We start from the raw sequence: 19,757 nt of genomic DNA, 5'->3' as shown, positions 1-19,757 counted from the left end.
TGAGTGATCTGCACGGGGCAGGAGCGTAGGAAGATCTCTACTGCCCCAAAAGACCGCTAGACCACCAGGTAAGGTCCAGGGAGGTCCAGGAGACGGGAGGGAGGTAGGGGTGATTGCAGTTTTAGGAAATCGTGAATAATTGAAATCGCTAATCGGGAGGGGGAAGTGTACTGCTTCCACCACTGCTGAAGAGTGTGATAACCTTGAGATGGCTGGACTTTATATTTCATATCCAACCTTATAGAAACAGAATGAACAGAAAGTGGATTTTGCCATATACTGAACTGTTGTTCCTTATGCGTGCTGTGCACAGATATAGCTACTTTTGTCTTAGAAGCCTCTATGTATTGTTTTTAGGGAGGGCCAAAAGGTGAACCTTTACAAAGCTTTCTGAACATTGTTTGTTGTATGTGAGAAATATGTTCATGTGTGATATGTTCATGTTGTATGTGAGAGATATGTTCATGTTTACCTGCTGCCCCAGCCATATGTTCATCAACACTCAGCAGAAGCTCCCAGGCTGCAGGTTGGATATCTCCGTACATCTCCTCTGTCAGGATTGGTGCTGCTTTGATTAATAAGGACAAAGGAGCCGGGGACATACTCATTACCTACAAGATATAAAGCAAAGTACATTGTTACACAGATGCATATTCATTGCAGATATTTTGAACATAAGAATTGCCGCTGCTGGGTCAGACCAGTGGTCCATCATGCTCAGCAGTCCGCTCATGCGGTGGCCCTTTGGTCAAAGACCAGTGCCCTAACTGAGACTAGCCCTACCAGCATATGTCCTTATTCAGCAGGAACCTGTCTAACTTTGTCTTGAATCCCTGGAGGGTATTTTCCTCTATGACAGACTCCAGAAGTGCATTCCAGTTTTCTACCACTCTCTGAGTGAAGAAGAACTTTCCTACGTTTGTACAGAATCTATCCCCTTTCAACTTTAGAGAGTGCCCTTTCGTTCTCCTTACCTTGGAGAGGGTGAACAACCTGTCCTTATCTACTAAGTCTATCCCCTTCAGTACTTTGAATGTTTTGATCATGTCCCCTCTCAATCTCCTCTATTTGAGGGAGAAGAAGCCCAGCTGTATGGCAGCTGTGCGACAGCTCAGCTGTAAGGCCCAGCTCTATGGCAGCTCCTCTAACCCCTTAACCATCTTAGTCGCTCTTTTCAAGACCCTTTCGAGTAATACCGTGTCCTTCTTCATGTACGGCGACCAGTGCTGTACACAGTACTCCAGGTGAGGGCACACCATGGCCCGGTACAGCAGCACGATAACCTTCTCCGATCTGTTCGTGATCACTTCCTTTATCATTCCTAGCATTCTATTTGCCCTTTTCGCCGCTGCTGCACATTGTGTGGCTGGCTTCATCGACTTGTCCATCAGAACTCCCATGTCCCTTTCCTGGGAGGTCTCTCCAAGTACCGCCCCGGACATCCTGTATTCGTGCATGAGATTTTTGTTACTGACATGCATCACCTTACACTTATCCATGTTGAACCTCATCTGCCATGTCAATGCCCATTCCTCGAGTCTGATTATGTCACGTTGCAGATCTTCGCAATCCCTCTGCGTCTTCACTACTCTGAATAACTTCATATTGTCCGCAAATTTAATCACCTTGCTCGTCGTAATTATGTCCAGATCATTTATAAAGATGTTGAAGAGCACGGGTCCAAGCACTGAGCCCTGCGGCACCCCACTGGTGATGCTCTTCCAGTCTGAGTATTGTCCATTTACCCCCACTCTCTGTTTCCTATGCTCCAGCCAGTTTTTAATCCATGTGAGTATTTCACCCTCGATTCCATGGCTCGTAATTTTCCGAAGTAGTCATTCATGCGAAACCTTGTTGAATGCTCTCTGAAAGTCCAGATATATAATGTCGACTGGGTCGCCCTTGTCTATCTGCCTGTTTACTCCCTCGAAGAAGTGCAACAAGTTTATCAAACAAAATCTGCCTTTGCTGAAACTGTGCTGGCTGGTCCTCATCAGACCATGTCCGTCAAGGTGATCAATGATGCAGTCCTTTATCAGCACCTCTACCATCTTTCCCGGTACCGAGGTCAAACTCACCGGTCTGTAGTTTCCTGGGTCTCCCCTCGAATCTTTTTTGAAGATCGGCATAACATTCGCCACCTTCCAGTCCTCTGGAATCTTTCCCGTTTTGATTAACAGATTGGCTATTAGTTGAAGCAGTTCAGCTATGGTCCCTTTCAGTTCCTTGATGACCCTCGGATGGATGCCATCCGGTCCCAGGGATTTATCGCTCTTAAACCTATCAGTCTGCCTGCATACCTCTTCTAGACTGACCGTTAACCCTGTCAGTTTCCCATTTTCACTTCCAGCATATGGCCTGATGGGTTCCGATATGCTGTGTATATCCTCTTCGATAAATACAGGCGCAAAAACATATTCAATCTATCGGCGATTGCTTTGTCCTCCTTTAGCGCTCCCTTTATTCCTTGGTCATCCAACAGTCCCACCGTTTCCTTCACAAAAGAACGGCTTGAAGTTTTTTGCCTCCTTGGCTATTTTTTCCTCGTAGTCTCTTTTGGTCCCTCTTACCACCTTATGGCAAATGCTTTGATACTGTTTGTGCTTTTTCCAATTTTCATCCATTTTTGTCCTTTTCTATTCCTTAAACGAAGTCTTCTTGTCTCTAATCGCTTCTCTCACCATTACAGTGAGCCACGCCAGTTCCTTGTTCTTTTTCTTCTTGGATCCATTGCCGATACGCAGTATATGTAGATTTTGCACCTCGGTGACTATGTCCTTAAAAAGGGACCATGCTTGTTCTACCATCTTTACAGTGCTTATCCTCTTCTTAATCTTCTTCCCCACCATGAGTCTCATCCCTACGTAATTCCCTTTACGGAAGTTCAGCGCCCTGCCCGTCATTCTGGATCGATGTTTTGCCCCTGTGTCCAGGTCGAAGTGGATCATATTGTGATCACTGGTTCCCAGCGTCCCCTCTACTCTACACCTTGTGCCAGTCCTCGTAGTCCATTTAGAATTTAGTCCAGAATTGTGTTTCCTCTCGTATTCTCCTTGACAAGTTGTTCCAGGAAGCAATTGCCTTCAGCATCCAGGAACTTGATCTCCCTACCACTGCCAGAGGTGCCTTGGTTCCAGTCTATCCCCGGATAATTGAAGTCATCTATGAGAACTGCGTTGCCTCCCTTACAGTTGCATTTAATCTCGTCCATCATTTCTCCATCAATTTCTTCGGACTGCCTTGGGGGTCGGTAGTAGATGCCGATCTTCATTTCCATTTCATTTGTTCCCAGAATTTTGACCCAAAGAGACTCTAACTTATTCTTCATGTTCTCTCTGGTAGACTCAATTCCCTCTTTGACATATAGGGTAATGCCCCCACCTTTTTGGGCCATTCTGTCTCTGCGGTATTCCGGTAGCACAGTGTCCCAGACATTTTTCTCGTTCCACCATGTTTCCGTGATGCCGATGATGCCAAGGTTATCTTTATGTGTCATAGCTTCTAATTCACTCACGTTATGGTTTTGTAAAAGCAGGGGTGGAGGGGGTGGTTGTTTTGTTAACTGCACTGATCTGCAAGGTATTGCGGTATATATATATAAAAATTTTATGTTATGTTGCGGTTGGCTGGAAGTTAGTCACTGATGTCTGTTCTCCTTAATGAAACCTGGGAACCTAAAGTATATATATTTATTTTAGTATTTATATACCACTTATAACCTAAGCGGTTTACATTCAGTACTCAGGCATTTTTCCCTATCTGTCCTGGTGGGATCACTCTCTATCTAATGTACCTGGGGCAATGGGAGGATTAAGTGACTTGCCCAGGGTCACAAGGAGCATCATGGGATTTGAACCCACAACCTCTTGGTGCTGAGGCTACACTCTAACCACTGTGCAGCTAAAGTTTAAAAATTGGGGGGTTGATATTCAATGCATCCAGAAACATCTTCTGACCAGTTAAATTTCCTGTTCGGAGCTATCCAGTCATTTTCAGTGGCACTTAACCAATTAGTGATGTAATCATAACCAGCTATTTTGGGGGTGTTCCAGGGGCAGAGTCAGCACTTGGCCAATTAATTTAATTGGCCAGGCTAACTAGTGTATATGTTGTTGTTAGGTGCCTTCGACTCATGTTTGAGTCCTAGCGACTGGCAGAATACAGAAGTAGACTGCTGAGCTTTTCTTCTGTACAGTATAAATTTGATGTTGTCACCACTGTCACTCCAAACGCAATCCTCCACCTCCAACACTGCCCATCGGCTGCTGCCCAGACGGGAGGTACACTGGTAGTCTGACCTCTCCACTGAAACCTGTCTGCCTTGGTAGGCCCTGCCTGTAGTGAAACTACCAATGGCATAGCTTTCAACTTCTCAGAGCGCGCAAGCCCCTGTGGCACGACAAGCCTATGTACCATGACAGGTACTGCATATGTAGGACTGTAGAAAAGTAAGTTCTATCTTTATGTGGTAACTCATAGTTGGTTTAGTGCTGAATATTGCACTTAACCAGCTATGCGTTATGGCTCCACACACCCAGAAAGTCAATGCTGGTATCCAGACATGGCCTGGCATTGAATTTCCAGGTTCAGCACTGGTAGCAGTCAGCAAAATGCTAACTGCTGCTGGCTGAATATCGGGCCTGTAAAAAAAAGTTTGCAGTTCAGTGAAATGCAAGTTGCTCTGTCAAATCATCTGACTGGTCTAACTAAGATTTGTATTGTATTTTATTCATCAAAAATACTTCACCCATTGCTCTTAATGGGACTCTAATTTTCTGTGACAAACCCATTAAATTTCTTTCCTACCTAAAAGAAACCTGGTACATGAGGCATATCAGTTTTCTCAGCAATGGACAGTACCTTTAAAATTACAATAAGTACATAGAACACAGACACTCGCAAAGACTAGAGTTACCAGACGTCCAAATTTATCTAGACATGTCCTTAGAGAATGACACGGTGACAAAATTCATCACCGTTCCCGTCCCCACGGATAACCGCGGGAAATAATCCCATGTCATTTTCTAGTGTCTATTTCAATCTCAATCCTTCTACACCAGCATTCTTCAAAGCAAAGCTTGCGGGTCAGCAGTTGTGGCCATTCATACTCTGATTCTTCCCTCTCTCCTTAAAGAATGACATGATTTCCCGCGGTTATCCGTGGGGACGGGGACGGTAATGAATTTTGTCACCGTGTCAATTCTCTATGTCCTCTTATTAGAGAACATGTCCGGGCGTTCGGACAGCTTTTCAAACCCGGCACTTTGTCCGCGTTTTGAAAAACTTCCACCTTGGAACCGTATCAGGAGGGCATCTGCGTATGCAATGTGGTGACGTCGTGCATGTGCACATGCACACATGTATGACATCATCGCATTGCATCCATGCCTGCGTAGATACCCTCCCGATCCGGTCCTGAGGACAAGAACAGGTTGAGGGGGATGGGAATGGGGGTGGAGGGCAGGACTGGGTGGGCCTGGGGACAGGGCTATAGGTCCAGATTTTACAGGAGTATAATCTGGTAACCCTAGCAAAGACTATAATGGTAGAAAAGATTGTAAGACTCAACTAGTTTGCCTACTTACCCTTCCTGTTGCAATACTTCCTGGGCTAGCTGAATTCTACATCTAAATAAACAAGGGATCCTCTATCGCTCTATGGGCCATTCAAGTACACATTGCAATTTGGCCCAATTTTATTGCTTAATCTTCAATTTTAATGTATGTACCTGATGCCGGATATATTTCAACATTCCGACGTCCTTCTTCCCTTCCAAGTTAGCTTCTGTGACTCTCTTTTTTAAAGAGGGGGTTCTCAGGCATGACTTGTCAGAGCACTGAAAGGCAAATAAGGAGTAGGTATGGCTATAAATGTATTTACTTAGGCTTCTATTCACTAAAGTGCATTAAGGGCTCTTTTTCTTGCAGCTCTGCTCTTGGAGCTTTGCCAGCTTGGATGCTGATCCTGTGTTCCTGCTTGCGTTGATCCTGTTTCTTCCTGGTCCTCATATGAATACTGTATCTGTTTTTGATCTTTTGACTTACCTAGCCCTGTAGACCAGCCTACAGCCTTTACAGAAGTGAATGGTCCCACTAGTATAGTGAATGGCCCTAATTATTGCTTGATACTTATAGACTAAGACTTAGCATCATGAGACATTTTTTGTTTGATGATCTGACAGAAAATCATACAAAATCCAAACACAAGTTGGCCAGCAGCTTAAGGGAATTTTCACTTTTATATTCAAAATTTTTTTTATTGAGGACATCAGAAATACAGTACTGAACAAACCAATACAAAAAAGAGGACGTGTCGCTCAGTTTTTCTTTTCTCCCCAGTTGGTTTTATGGTTGTGTATTGTGGTTCTTCACTTTTAAATAGTACTGTCTCTTTTGAAAGGGGTTAGGACTTATATACTACCTTTTACAACCACACTCAAAGTGGTTTACATACAGGTACTTCAAGCAACATCCCTATCTGTCCCGGTGGGCTCACAATCTATCTAATGTACTTGGGGCAGGGGAGGATTATGTGTTTTGTGCAGTTTCACAAGGAGCAGTACGGGGTTTGAACCTACAACCTCTGGGTGCTGAGGCTGTAGCTCAAACCACTACACATGCTCTCCTCTTAGTGTATTTGAATTCAAGAAAGCTTGGAACAAGTGCATTGGATCTCTAAGGGAGAGGAGGGGATAATAGAATACATGGATTGGCAGACTAGATAGGCCAAATGGCATGCCTTTCAGCACTATAGAAATAATAAATAGTAGTAGTAGTAGACTTGATATACCACCTTTCTGTGTGGTTACAGTCAAAGCAGTTAACATATTTTATATAGGTACTTATTTTGCATCTGGAGCAATGAAGTGTTAAGTGACTTGCCCAGCTTCACAAGGAGCTGCAGGAGGAATTTAACTCACAACCTCAGGGTGCTGGGCAGTAACTCTAACCGCTAGGCTACTCCCTAGAGTAGCCTAGAAGTAACTGTGAAAATCTGCAGTTGTCCATGATTTTCAAGAGGACGCCACTATTTCAGAATTTGAACTCATGATGAAAATATCAAATTCCAATCACTTTTATGAAGTTATTTTCCTGATGGTCAAAGCTGGCACCGCATTACCGGCTCAATGCTCTCTGCTAGTGCTCACCTCTTTAACTTTCTTGCCTCTAAATCCTACATTGGAAGGCACATTGTCTTCCCGAAGAGAATCTACAGTGTCTCCATACAGCAGTTTGATTGCACGGACCAGGCGAGCACAGGAGCGACTGTGATGGAGGTAGCAGTGAGGGTGGCAGTAATCAATATGGGTACATATGAAACTCTGCTGGTTGCATAACAAAATCATTACCTAAAATAAAAGAACAGCAGAAGAAAAGTTTTTAGTCAAACAGAACAGTTTGCTCGCTTAGGAGCACAGTCAACTTCTAAGATAATGGCACTGTGTGAAATGCCAATGGATTGAATTAGAAATATCAAACCACAGATGGTGATAGCAGATAAGGGATTATTCAGTCCATCTACAGTTCCCATTTGGGCCCAGAAGGTTGTCATCACATCTTCTGTTTGTTGTAAATGCTTAGCAAGTCCAGTATGTTAATTCATTATAATATATATGGAGTGGTGTTAAATTATCTGACTTATAGGGTAAAATCTTATGACTATTGAGTAATACGGTAATACAGCATCACATTAAATAAATGTCATACTAGCAGTGGCAGTAAATCAATATATGTTGACTGTTCTATCTTATAAATGATAATGATTGAATCATTCAGTGAATCTGGGTTAATCTCCACATCGTGGACAAATTTTTTAGTGATCATTCTGATTGATGTGTTCGGTGAATGACTCAATCATTATCATTTATAAGATAAGACAGTCAGCATATATTGAGTATCACCTGGTCGCCTTCTCTGTATTCTATAAGGATATGGGTGGGTCAGGGGCACGCCGTTAATTCCAGTTATTGGGAGTGCTTTGGAGTAATCTACATGTGAACTGGTATCCATGAAGTGGATTTGTGGCAGTAGGCATCTACCCCTGAGGCAGCTTTGTGAAACGGCGAATTCACCATCGGGTGTTTGTGGCTGCAGTGCCCCGGGTTTGCAGATTTCATCATTGGTGTTGCTGTGGAGCTCCAGTGTAAGATGACTGCAGCTAAGTGTAACTTTTTCTACATTTTCACCTTACCCTGGGACTTGATACAGTTCTGATAAGTGTGTGGACTTTGCACTTTTGGTTTTTGGTGTGCTGATTTTTTCACCTAAGAAGTAGTTTCCCTTCGGGCTGCAGGAGTGCTTCATCTGTCATTTCAGTGGCACTGTGGATTTAATTTGAAACCTTTATCTGAATGAAGCTATATAATGAGAAATGGAGGGGTTTTTTTTTAAACCTATGAAGCCGAACTGAGGTTTTTTTCTCCACTTCTCTAAGATTGTTTGTTTTCTTGAGCAGGCTGTGTGAATGTGTTTAATGGGGCCATGCAGTGTTGGGGGTTCCCTTCATTTTCCGTACAGGGCATATGTGTTGTGGTTTCAGTGAGTTCAATTATCCCAACATTGACTGGTTAAATGTTACATCAGGGAGTGCTAGGGAGGTAAAATTCCTAGATGTCATAAATGAGTGTTTCTTGGAGCAACTGGTCCAGGAACCAACAAGAGAGGGAGCTATTTTAGATTTGGTCCTTAGTGGAAAGTAAGACATAGTACAGGAGTTTACTGTGTTGGGTCCGCTGGGTAACAGTTATCATAACGTGATCAAATTTGAGCTGATACCGGGATTGACATCGCAAAAGAAATCTAATGTAGAGGCATTTCATTTTCAAAAGGGCGACTATGATAAAATGAGGAAAATGGTTAAAAAGAAGCTAAAAGGATCAGCTGCAAAGCTTAGGACTGTAAATCAGGACTGTAAAAAATATCATATGTATTCCACGTATCAGCAAAGGTGGAAAGACGAGGAAATGAGAGCCAGTATGGTTAAAAGGTGAAGTAAAAGAGGCTATTAGAGCCAAAAATACATCCTTTAAAGAATGAAAAAAGGATCCAAATGTCGAAAATAAGAAGAGACACAAGCACTTTAGATTGCAAATTAGATGCAAAGCATTGATAAAGAAAGCTAAGAAAGTCTATGAAGAGAAACTTGCAAAGAGGCGAAAACTCATAACAATTTTTTTAGGTACATCAGAAGCAGAAAACCTGTGAGGGAATCCATGGGACCGTTGGATTATCAAGGAGCAAAAGGGGCGCACAGGGAGGATAAGGCCATAGCAGAGAGACTGAATGAATTATTTGCTTCGGTCTTTACGGAAGAAGATGCAAGAGATCTACCTGAACCAGAAATGGTTTCAAGGGTGATGATGTGGTGAAACTGAAATAAATCTTGGTGAATCTAGAAGTTGTATTAAGCCAAATCGACAAGTTAAAAAGTGATAAATCACCTGGACCTGCTGTTAGTGATCTGTAAACTGTCACTAAAATTGTCTGCAGTATCTGAAGCTTAGAGGGTGGCTAATGTTACATCAATTTTTAAAAAGGGTTCCAGGGGAGATCTGGGAAATTACAGACCAGTAAGCCTGACTTCAGTGCTGGGCACAATGGTGGAAACAGTTATAAAAAGATAAAATTGTGGAACACATAGACAAATATGATTTAATGAGACAGAGTCAGCATGGGTTCAGCCGAGGGAGATCTTGCCTCACCAATTTGCTTGACTTCTTTGAAGGTGTGAATAAACATGTGGATAAAGGTGAGCTGGTTGATGTATTGTAGTGTATCTAGATTTTCAGAAAGCTTTCGACAAAGTTCTTCATGAGAGGCTCCTAAGAAAATTAAAGAGTCATGGGATAGGTGGCAAAGTTCAGTTGTGGATTAGGAATTGGTTATCGGATAGAAAACAGATCCCGTTTTACAATGTGCTAAGCAGTCAGCATGGCAGTTTTTACATTACTGGCTGTTTTAGCATGTGCTAATGACCATCACTTACTAAAACTGATGCTAACTGTTTATACAGCTTTATTGATCCTCCTCCTTAGCTTATTCCACTGAAAGAATCCTATTTCCCCAAACGCTCATTTTTTGAGCATCTAAGTCTAGTAAAACTAGACAAATATATTTAACTATTTTGCACAGGGGAAAATGTAAACTCTGATCTAGTCTGCTGATTAATTAATAGCCAGTTATTTTGCTATGAAAACAGCCTCTTACTATATCAATATTTTTAATTAAAGTATCTAATGACATCAGGTAATCACATAAACTAAGCTGCTCCTGCTTTGAACATGAGACTTCCTACCTTTTTCTTTCTTAACTCTCTTGTGAATGTTCTTGATTTTGTTTTTGAACTCAGTTGGTTTCTGATGAGACATACTCACATGTAGCCATGACATATTCCGATGATAGCTTTCCTCGGTTCCTGTGTTGCTCATCCCTTCATGCTCAATACTGGGCTCACTAGTGCTCCAAGGACTCCCTTCTTCTCAAAAGGAAACACCAAAGAACTAATTAATTTTCATAATTCCTTACTATTCATGGCAAAAATGCTTGTAGCCAGCCCAGCCTTGCCCAGTGGGTATTTATATCTAGCAGTAATAAAGATCCCATGCCTCCCCTCCTCTCTAGTCACCAGCTGGATTGGCAAAAAAAACCAAAACAATAGTTTGCATTACGTGCCATGGTGTGAATTTGACAGAGAGGGATGTTAATCTATAGTGGAGAAAGATAAATACTTGTGGAAATGGGACAATAAACTCCTTGCTTTATTCTATTCCACAAGCTGCTGAATCAGTGATTTGACCTGCATTGGCTGGGCTCAGTATTAAGGAACCCTGCAGTGGTATCACAGTCCTTAGTTGCTGTGCTTGGACATTCCTGGTATTACTTAAAAATAACTAACCAGGATGGGGACAAATGTGACAAAAAAATCCTCTCCCTTAACACCACTACTTCTAGAGAACCAAACCACAGCAAGAACCCTTTACCTAATGACACTGAACTAACTGCTGGGACATTCCACAGTGCTTCCCATAACAAAAATTCACAATAAAATATTAATCAAACTATTAGGAATTAGAGTTAGCCAAATAATCTACTGATCAGTGCTGCTAAGCAGAAGACTTCAATTTCATATTGTGCCCTGATGTTAACCTAGCACTCAAGGCTATGAAGAATCTTAGCATTGACATTTTGGGGCAGTTTTATAAGTGGACACCTCCATTGAAGTTCCCCTATGTCACATCATGACAGTCTATTCTATACAGGCAGCTGGATATTCAGATACTTTTATAGAATACTAGTGTAGCCTGGTATCAGTGTGCCTTATACTTCCCATCCACAGTTATGCAACCGGCCATTACTGTGGGCACCTAAATGAAGCAGCAACCCAAAAAACTTATTGTTTATGTAAATTAATGGCCATATCCTATATATATGGTGCCCCCCCCCCAATCAGCATTGACTAGAACAGTGCCTAGCGTGATTCTATAAAAAGGTGCATGTACCTTATAGAATCAAGCTAAGTACCTGTGCAAATCATGCTGGTGCACCCATTTATGTCAAGGAAACCAGGACTCAATACCTGCACCAAACTTGTGCGCAGATTGGGTACATTATATAACTGAATGTATATTTTAAGAAAACCTTTGATAGGCTCATGATCCTCCCAAGGCCACGCCCCATTTTCAGATTTGCGCACTAGAGCCGAACCGCAGCATTTTATAGAATGCGCCTATAAAATTGTGTGTATAACTTCTAATTAATGTCAATTATGAGGTATTAATTGACAAATATCAGCACCGATTAGACTTGTCAATCAATTAAGTTGTGCACGCAAATTGGCAGTGTGCACTGATTTGTGCACACAACTTAGGGCACCCTATTCAGAATTTGGGGGTAAATGTGTAAGTGGAAGCCCCACACACTGCTTGTTCATTCTCTGCTCTTGAGTATGCCCCTGTTGCATTTATGCAAGATTCCATTTAGGCATGTAGTTATGGACCAGCGCATAGACACTTTGCTTGCACATTCATGGGCGTTTACTTACATGCATAACTGCTATCCTTCTGTTCATTTATAAGTACAAGGGGTGCATAAAGGTGGAAACAGTTATAAAAAAAATAAAATTGTAGAACACATAGACAAACATAATTTATCGGGACAGAGTCAGTATGGGTTCAGCCGAGGGAAATCTTGCCTCACCCATGTGCTTGACTTATTTGAAGGTGTGAATACACATGTGGATAAAGGTGAGCCGGTTGATGTATTGTAGTGTATCTAGATTTTCAGAAAGCTTTTGACAAAGTTCCTTATGAGAGACTCCTGAGAAAATTAAAGAGTCAAGGGATAGGTGGCAAAGTTCAGTTGTGGATTAGGAATTGGTTAGCGGATGATTTATTGGTTATCGGATGATGCCGTTTCAGTACTGCTTTACAAATGTCTATTCTATAACTGGTTGCCTGCATTTACATGCTCTTTGTGTATGTAAATGCATAAAAGCAGTTATGCACATAAGTGGACACTACTCATGAAAGTACCAGCAGGGCCCCTAAGGGCTAGTCTGGAATGGCAGAGTATGTAAATGAAAGTGAGCAGATAATGGGTGGGGCTCCCAGTTATATGCATAACTTCCAGAATACTGTAAGTTATGCTGGTCATTGATGCATAAGGGCACCCACAGTTACTCTAGGATTAAGGAACATGGTGCATCTTCATTTAGGTGCTGTTTATAGAATCAAGCCTAGTGGTGCCTAGAGAGGCACGCTCTATGCCAGGGGTGTCTTGGCCTAAATACCAGTATCTACGTCCACTTTAGGTGCCTACATGCAAAACAAACCCACTATCCACCCACAATCTGCCCCTAACCATGTCTACTTTCTGGTAGACATCTACCAAGTTAGCATTTACCAACTAATTAATTTTAATTTAAGCCAATTATGAAGTGCTAATTTTGTTATTGGTGCCAATTAAGTTTTAAAAATAATTAACCCCCCTCTTTTACGAACGCATAGCATGGGTTTTAGTGCCAGCAGCGGTGGTAACTGCTCCGATGCCCATAAGAATTCTATCAGTGTCGGAGCAGTTACCACCGCAATTGGCGCTACAACCCGCACTATGCGTTCATAACAGAAAGGCTAAATTAGGCTCCTAGATTGGCTAGGTGCGTCAATCTGGTTGCCTAATTATAGGCATCTTTTAAGGAATCAGTCTTTTATAGCATCACAGCCTAAGTGTATGGCTGGTGTAATTGCTGGTGAATAAATGTAACACATGCTGATACCAAATTATGCCGGTATTCTAAAAAAAGGAATCTGCATGCCCAAATGCCATTATAAAATATGCTTTTACCATATGGCATTGGGGTGCCCAAATGGAGGTGCCCACTTATAGAATTGCCTCTTCTGTGTCTACTCAATAGGAATCTCCTTGAGATCGCTGTCACAGACATTAGCTGTACGAGGGGGCCGATGAAAAGTTCTCAGCCCATCCAACAACGTTGAGGAAGTTTCCATCGAGGGCTATACACTTAGTCCAGAGATTTTCCACTTTTTTCGTTCTGTTGGAAAAGTCCGGAACGAAAATAGTGGAAAATTGCTGGACTAAGTGCACCAACTTTGTTGGTTGGGCTGAGAACTTTTCAGCGGCCCCTCTTAATGTTTCTCCTTTAAATTGCAGGGCACATGGGAAAAATTGAACAAATGTTCAAGACTGCATGTAACAAATTTCTCACAAACATTAAGTGGGAAGAAGTTCAAGAAAGAAATTTGGCAGGAGAGCGCAGCAACAATTAACTTAAATCAGGCACAATGAAATTCAAGAGAAAGCTTTTAAGGATCAATTCATTGCATAAAAACAGGATTTTTATTAAATCACATTGTGCAGACTCATTACAGCACTGCCTGTGCAGGAAGAGGCCAGTCTCAGCTGGAATGTTGGTATGTAGCTTCACTGTGCTACAGGTAAATGTTTAATACCAGAGGGAGGATCCTAACTGTCCCATCTCCCATCTCCCCACTCCCCCATGAGCCCCACTTATCTGCTTTACCTATATCAGTGACAGTATCCCTGCTTTGGGATATCTGCAGCTCCTCATTCTCGGACCCTGAGTCCTGCCGTGAGATTTTGGTGCTCTTTAGACTGCCGGCCCGGCGAATGCTGGACAGGGAACCCCCTTTCTTCACCCGGAAACTGCGGGTTCCTTTAATCTGGAGCAGGTGAGAGCCTCCTATCCTGATCTTCCTGCTGGGAACTGTATTAAAGATACAAAAGAGGACTTTTTTTGCCCCCCTTAATTTTTCCCTCTGTTTATTTTTAATCCCTCATTCCTCCCTCTCCATCCCTCCCTCACTTCTGCCACACAAGATAAGCAAGTGGCCTCCCCCAAGCCATTGCCAATGCAACTGTCAATCAGCAATTAAGGGTTGCTTCATAGTAAAGCAGTCAACACCTTCTATTGACATGATGGAATGGATCAGCTCCAGGATCTAGTTCTGCTCCTGAGGAACTGTTGAGCATAAATTGTTCACTCACACTGTTAACGCCAGCCATAGAGCACTCTCCTAAAAACATCACACAAGAGACTTCTCTTAGGTGAGATGTATCATTCTTTCCTTGTGCTTGAAAGCCACCAGGTTACTATACCTCCCAAAAAAAGAGAAGAGGTCTCCTTCAGAGAGATGATATTGCCAATATTCTTGCTTTAATTTTGATCAGAAAATGGACCTAGACTTGTGTGTTAATTCTGATATACTCTGTTGTTTATATGTTGTCCTCCTTTAGAATGTAATAAGTTGGCTGGGCTAGCAAATTGCATTTTTTAAAAATCAGAATAGCACTGCAGGTGAGTGGAGACTGTCCAATGCTAATATGCCAATAGGCTTGCAGTGAACAGCTCCACCACTATAGGAGTGGTTAATTTGGAATTTTGGTCAATAATTGTAGGGATCAACAAAGACAATTTTAACTAGCCATCATATTTCCCTGTATTCTGAGTTTCTAATATGAATAAAATAATATATCGAAAGATTTCATAAATTATTTTTACTGATTCCAAACACTCTTGAATTTGTGCACGTATTTTCACAATTGCAAATCGTGTTTGGTTTGCAATTGGGTGGTTTGAGGCAAAGTTAAGGAAAACTGAAGTGTCATAATAGTATGGCAAGCACGAATGGACAAAATTTATCTTGAAAAAGCAGAAAATAGTAATGAACACACTTTTATTTCCATCCTGAAATGAATTTTAAAAAGGATGGCCCTACAAAAAGAAGAAAATAGATTTTCTTATGAATAAATGAATTTCCCAAGAATTTTAGGCGCAACAAGAGTGATAACAGATTTGTTGATCCCTAACTCTATAATATTTGTGTCTGATGACATAAATATTATATATTTAATGCTTAAACAGCGAGATAGCATTATTATCCATTCTCATGACTCCTATGGGAAGGGGAACGTCATAACTTATTCAAGGCTCTGCCTCCTATAAGTTAAGCCCCCTGCTCATGAATCATGAGGGAAGAAATGGCATTCAAATATCTGCCACTACATATACAGTATACAGGATCTAATACTTAAGGGGCTTAACAGTAATAATATGTGAAAAAGAATTATTGACTAGACTTTCAATTAAGTCCTTAAAAAAAAGGTATCCTGAATGCACATAGCCATAATTAGACAAGTTCCACAGTGGCTACAAATGTGTCTAAACATGTGTTAAACTCTAGATGGGTTGAAGCACACAATTACACCATTAAAAGCAAATGACATTACAAATCTATTACAAGTATAATTCAGCTGCAGCCTCACAGACACGTTCTAACTTCTGTTGCTCCAAAAAGGAAAGAGGGTAGGTCTTCCAAACCCATTCCAATTGTGGAAAATTAGAAAGGCATAGTAAAATATGACTTCATAGTAACATAGTAACATAGTAGATGACGGCAGATAAAGACCCGAATGGTCCATCCAATCTGCCCAACCTGATTCAATTTAAATTTTTTTTTCTTAGCTATTTCTGGGCAAGAATCCAAAGCTTTACCCGGTACTGTGCTTGGGTTCCAACTGCCGAAATCTCTGTTAAGACTTACTCCAGCCCATCTACACCCTCCCAACCATTGAAGCCCTCCCCTGCCCATCCTCCACCAAACGGCCATACACAGACACAGACCGTGCAAGTCTGCCCAGTAACTGGCCTAGTTCAATATTTAATATTATTTTCTGATTCTAAATCTTCTGTGTTCAATTATTTGAGCTATCCTTATGAAATCCAGCCCTTACGATAGCTAGGTTGCTAATTACAGACACTTAGGGGGAACAGCCCTGAAACCCTTTAAATCCTTATGGGCTTCAGGGCAGTTACCGCTGCGACCTGTGTTAAACGGCTTCATAAAAGAGGCCCAAAGTTTGCTGTCAGTATGATCTGTACTAAGCTAATATTTTATTCCTCACAGAATGACTTTTATAGAATATTAACTTAGGGGTAAATTCTATATATGTTGCCTAAAAAATTGGTACCAAATATGTCTGTGCTTAGCACGATTCTATAAACTGTGTCCGGAACTAGGTGTAGTTTATAGAATCATGCATAATGTCCATCCATGTGACTAACATTTAGGCGCAAGCAGTTATGTCAATGAAATCACCTAAGCTGTGCCAGGGGATCTAGCATATTTTATAACAGTGCACCTAACTTTTAGGAGCGCCCATGGACATGCCTCCTTTTCGGTTTTGTGCACTAGAATTTGAATGCCTCTCTTTATAGAATACGCCTACAAAAATGCATGTGTAAATTCTAATTAATGCTGATAGTTGCTTGTAAGTGGCCAATTGGTGCTAATTGGCTCATTAATCAATTAGCCTGCATGCGCAAATTGGGTACACCCCCAAATATGAGTGCGCAACTCAAAGTGCCATATATAGAATCTAGGGCTTAGTGCCCATTATGTGCCTACATTTGGGCGTGAGCATTTACGCCTGCCAACAGTTGGTATAAATGCTTATGCCTAACTAATGGCAGTTTGATGAATAAATATAAGTATTCTATAAAACCGTTCCTACGTTCTGGGAATGCCCCTGACTTAACTATGTCTCTCCTACTGCAACACCCTGTTTAGAACTGAGCACTATGAAAATTAGGTGCACATGTTATAGAACAAATCATAGGGAAATCCATACTGATTAAGTGCTTGTCAATGCCAATTATTGATTGTCACCAAAATATACTAACGATCACCCCCTATTTAATCTTGCATCATTTATAATTACCAAGAAGTGCTCAGAACCATCAGGTAGAGAAACTGCAATCATGGACGAGCCCCTAAATGTGTCCCCCTTGGTCAATCACGGCACTCCAAACGGTAATCATTTTTCTCTTGCGCAAATGTGCAAGTTTGTGCAAACTTATATGAAATGTGGACCTATTTCACTTGCTTATCTAATGCTTAAAGATCCATATATTGGTGAAGCAAAGGATTGTAAACATGTAATCGGGTTCGGACGCATTTCGCCGGGTCGGCTGCTTCAGACCTGTTAGAACCCAACTACATGTTTACAATCCTTTGCTTCACCAAGATATGAATCTTTAAGCATTAGATAAGCAAATGAAAAAGGTCCACATTTCATATAAGTTTGCAGAAATCTGCATATTTGCACAAGAGAAAAATTATTACCATTTGGAGTGCCGTGATTGACCAAGGGGGGGCCATATTTAGGAGCTTGTCCCCATTTGTGGTTTCTCTACCTGATGGTTCTGAGCACTTCTTGGTAATTATAAATGATGCAAGATTAAACGGGGTGATCGTTAGTATATTTTGGTGCCATCAATATTTGGATCTACCTGGTCACACAGTATACTCCCAGAGTTCGTTTGGGAATTATTGATTGTCACCAATTAAGCCAATTATTTATTTATTCAGTTTTCTATACGGTTCTCCCAAGGGAGCTCAGAACAGTTTACATGCATTTATTCAGGTACTCATGCAGTTTTCCCTCTCTGTCCCGGTGGGCTCACAATCTATCTAACGTACCTAGGGCAATGGGGGGATTAAGTGACTTGACCAGGGTCACAAGGAGCAGCGTGGGTTTGAACACCCAACCTTAGGGTGCTGAGGCTGTAGCTTTAACCACTGCACCACACTCTCCCCTTGCATGCAGTAAAATAATATATCATAGTAGAATCCCATGTTGATAACATCACCCATAAATTAATCTGTATTTAAGTAGTTGTCCTTAGTCCGCTAACCACACTGCGCCACACTTTCCCCTTGCATGCAGATCTTGGATCCATTTTAAAACTGAGTACCCAACATTTGGCAACCTATACAGAATTGTCCTGTTACTGTTTAGCGGCTAGCTTAAAACCAGGAACTGTTTCTGAGACATAGTATTGGACACTGCTATTAGCGTCTTAACCCTTATCATAAGAACTTTTCCCATTCCTGTCCTTTATTGCAGTTCAGTACACCTAATAACCAGAGGCTAGAGCTGCCTTATAATTTAATGTGTCATCACTGAAAGGAGGAGGGATCATTGTTACATGGGAATATGCAAATTTTCATATAATTTGTATGTAGCGAACTGAATATGTAACCAATTACATTAGAAAACTACATGTTCTTATGCAGGACGTCTTTTAAAAATTTTATGTATATTTCCTTTCCATGATTGATAGTGACATACTCCCAGAGAAGCTTCTTAGCGAAAAAAAAAATCCAAAATTAAATAAAAGAGTAAGAAAACAAAGCTAGCAGTTCTAGCTGCTTGGGCCTGTAGACCATATCATTCTTGTGCCATAAAAAACATGACTGAGGGCACTTTTTAATGTTATAATTAAAATAATTAATAATTTTTATACTATTTTATATATAATTTTATTATAAATTAATAAGAATTTAAGAAATTATTAAAAACCCAGTTGTTCATTGATGCTTACCCATAGATGCTGCAGAGAATAATTGAAGCTATAATTTTAAGAAATTATTACTAACCTAGCTGTCTGTAATTACCTATATCTAGGCAGCAGAGAAAGACGTATGTGATATTTAGGTATTTTGTTTAGCATGATTGAAACTGGTTAAGATTTTATGTTGATAATGTAAAATTTGAATGTTTTATACTTGGAAACTGCTTAGAGCAGGGGTGTCAAATATCAGCCTGCAATCCAGTCGGGTTTTCAGGATTTCTACAATGAATATTCATGAGATCTATTAGCATACAATGAAAGCAGTACATGCAAACAGATCCCATGCATATTCATTGGGGAAATCCTGAAAACCCAACTGGATTGCGGCCCTCAAGGACCGACATTTGACACCCCTGGCTTAGAGTTTAAGCGGTATGCAAAATTTTTAAATAAATAAAATAATTATTGGGTGGAAGAAATGTAAATCTATACAAATGCCTGTTTCATAGTGCAATGAAATAGCAATGGGAAATACTCCACTGAACCTTTCCCTGCACTGACACATATTATACACACACAAGTAATAGCAGCCTAGGGTTTAATTTTCAAAGAACCACTGAATGAGTAAGATATCCATTTCATTTTATGCAGTTATTTATAGGCTTATTTCAGCCAAATCTATCCAGCTAGGATTGACCTATCTGTCCAAATTTTGGCCAGTTAGATTTAGGACTGCTATTTGTGTATTTGTGCCACCAAACTTAGTCAACTGTTAAAAATAGCTAGCCATGCAAAGTTAGCGGACTAAGGATAACTACTTAAATACAGATTAATTTATGGGTGACCTTATCAACATGGGATTCCAC

The 19,757-nt window shown here is 41.0% G+C and overlaps 1 protein-coding gene across 1 annotated transcript in view; it reads right to left on the bottom strand.

Annotated features, from left to right (window-relative positions):
- UNC80 (unc-80 homolog, NALCN channel complex subunit) overlaps positions 1-19,757 on the bottom strand; it is a 392,207-nt gene that overhangs the window by 177,556 nt on the left and 194,894 nt on the right. Inside the window, 5 exon segments of the mRNA XM_033945805.1 lie at positions 473-611; positions 5,729-5,836; positions 7,148-7,348; positions 10,373-10,473; positions 14,038-14,241. Coding sequence (XP_033801696.1) covers positions 473-611; positions 5,729-5,836; positions 7,148-7,348; positions 10,373-10,473; positions 14,038-14,241 — 753 coding nt within the window.

This window comes from Geotrypetes seraphini, chromosome 5 (assembly GCF_902459505.1).
Source record: "Geotrypetes seraphini chromosome 5, aGeoSer1.1, whole genome shotgun sequence".
Lineage (NCBI taxonomy): Eukaryota > Metazoa > Chordata > Amphibia > Gymnophiona > Dermophiidae > Geotrypetes > Geotrypetes seraphini.
This window is presented reverse-complemented; position numbering and strand designations above follow the sequence as displayed.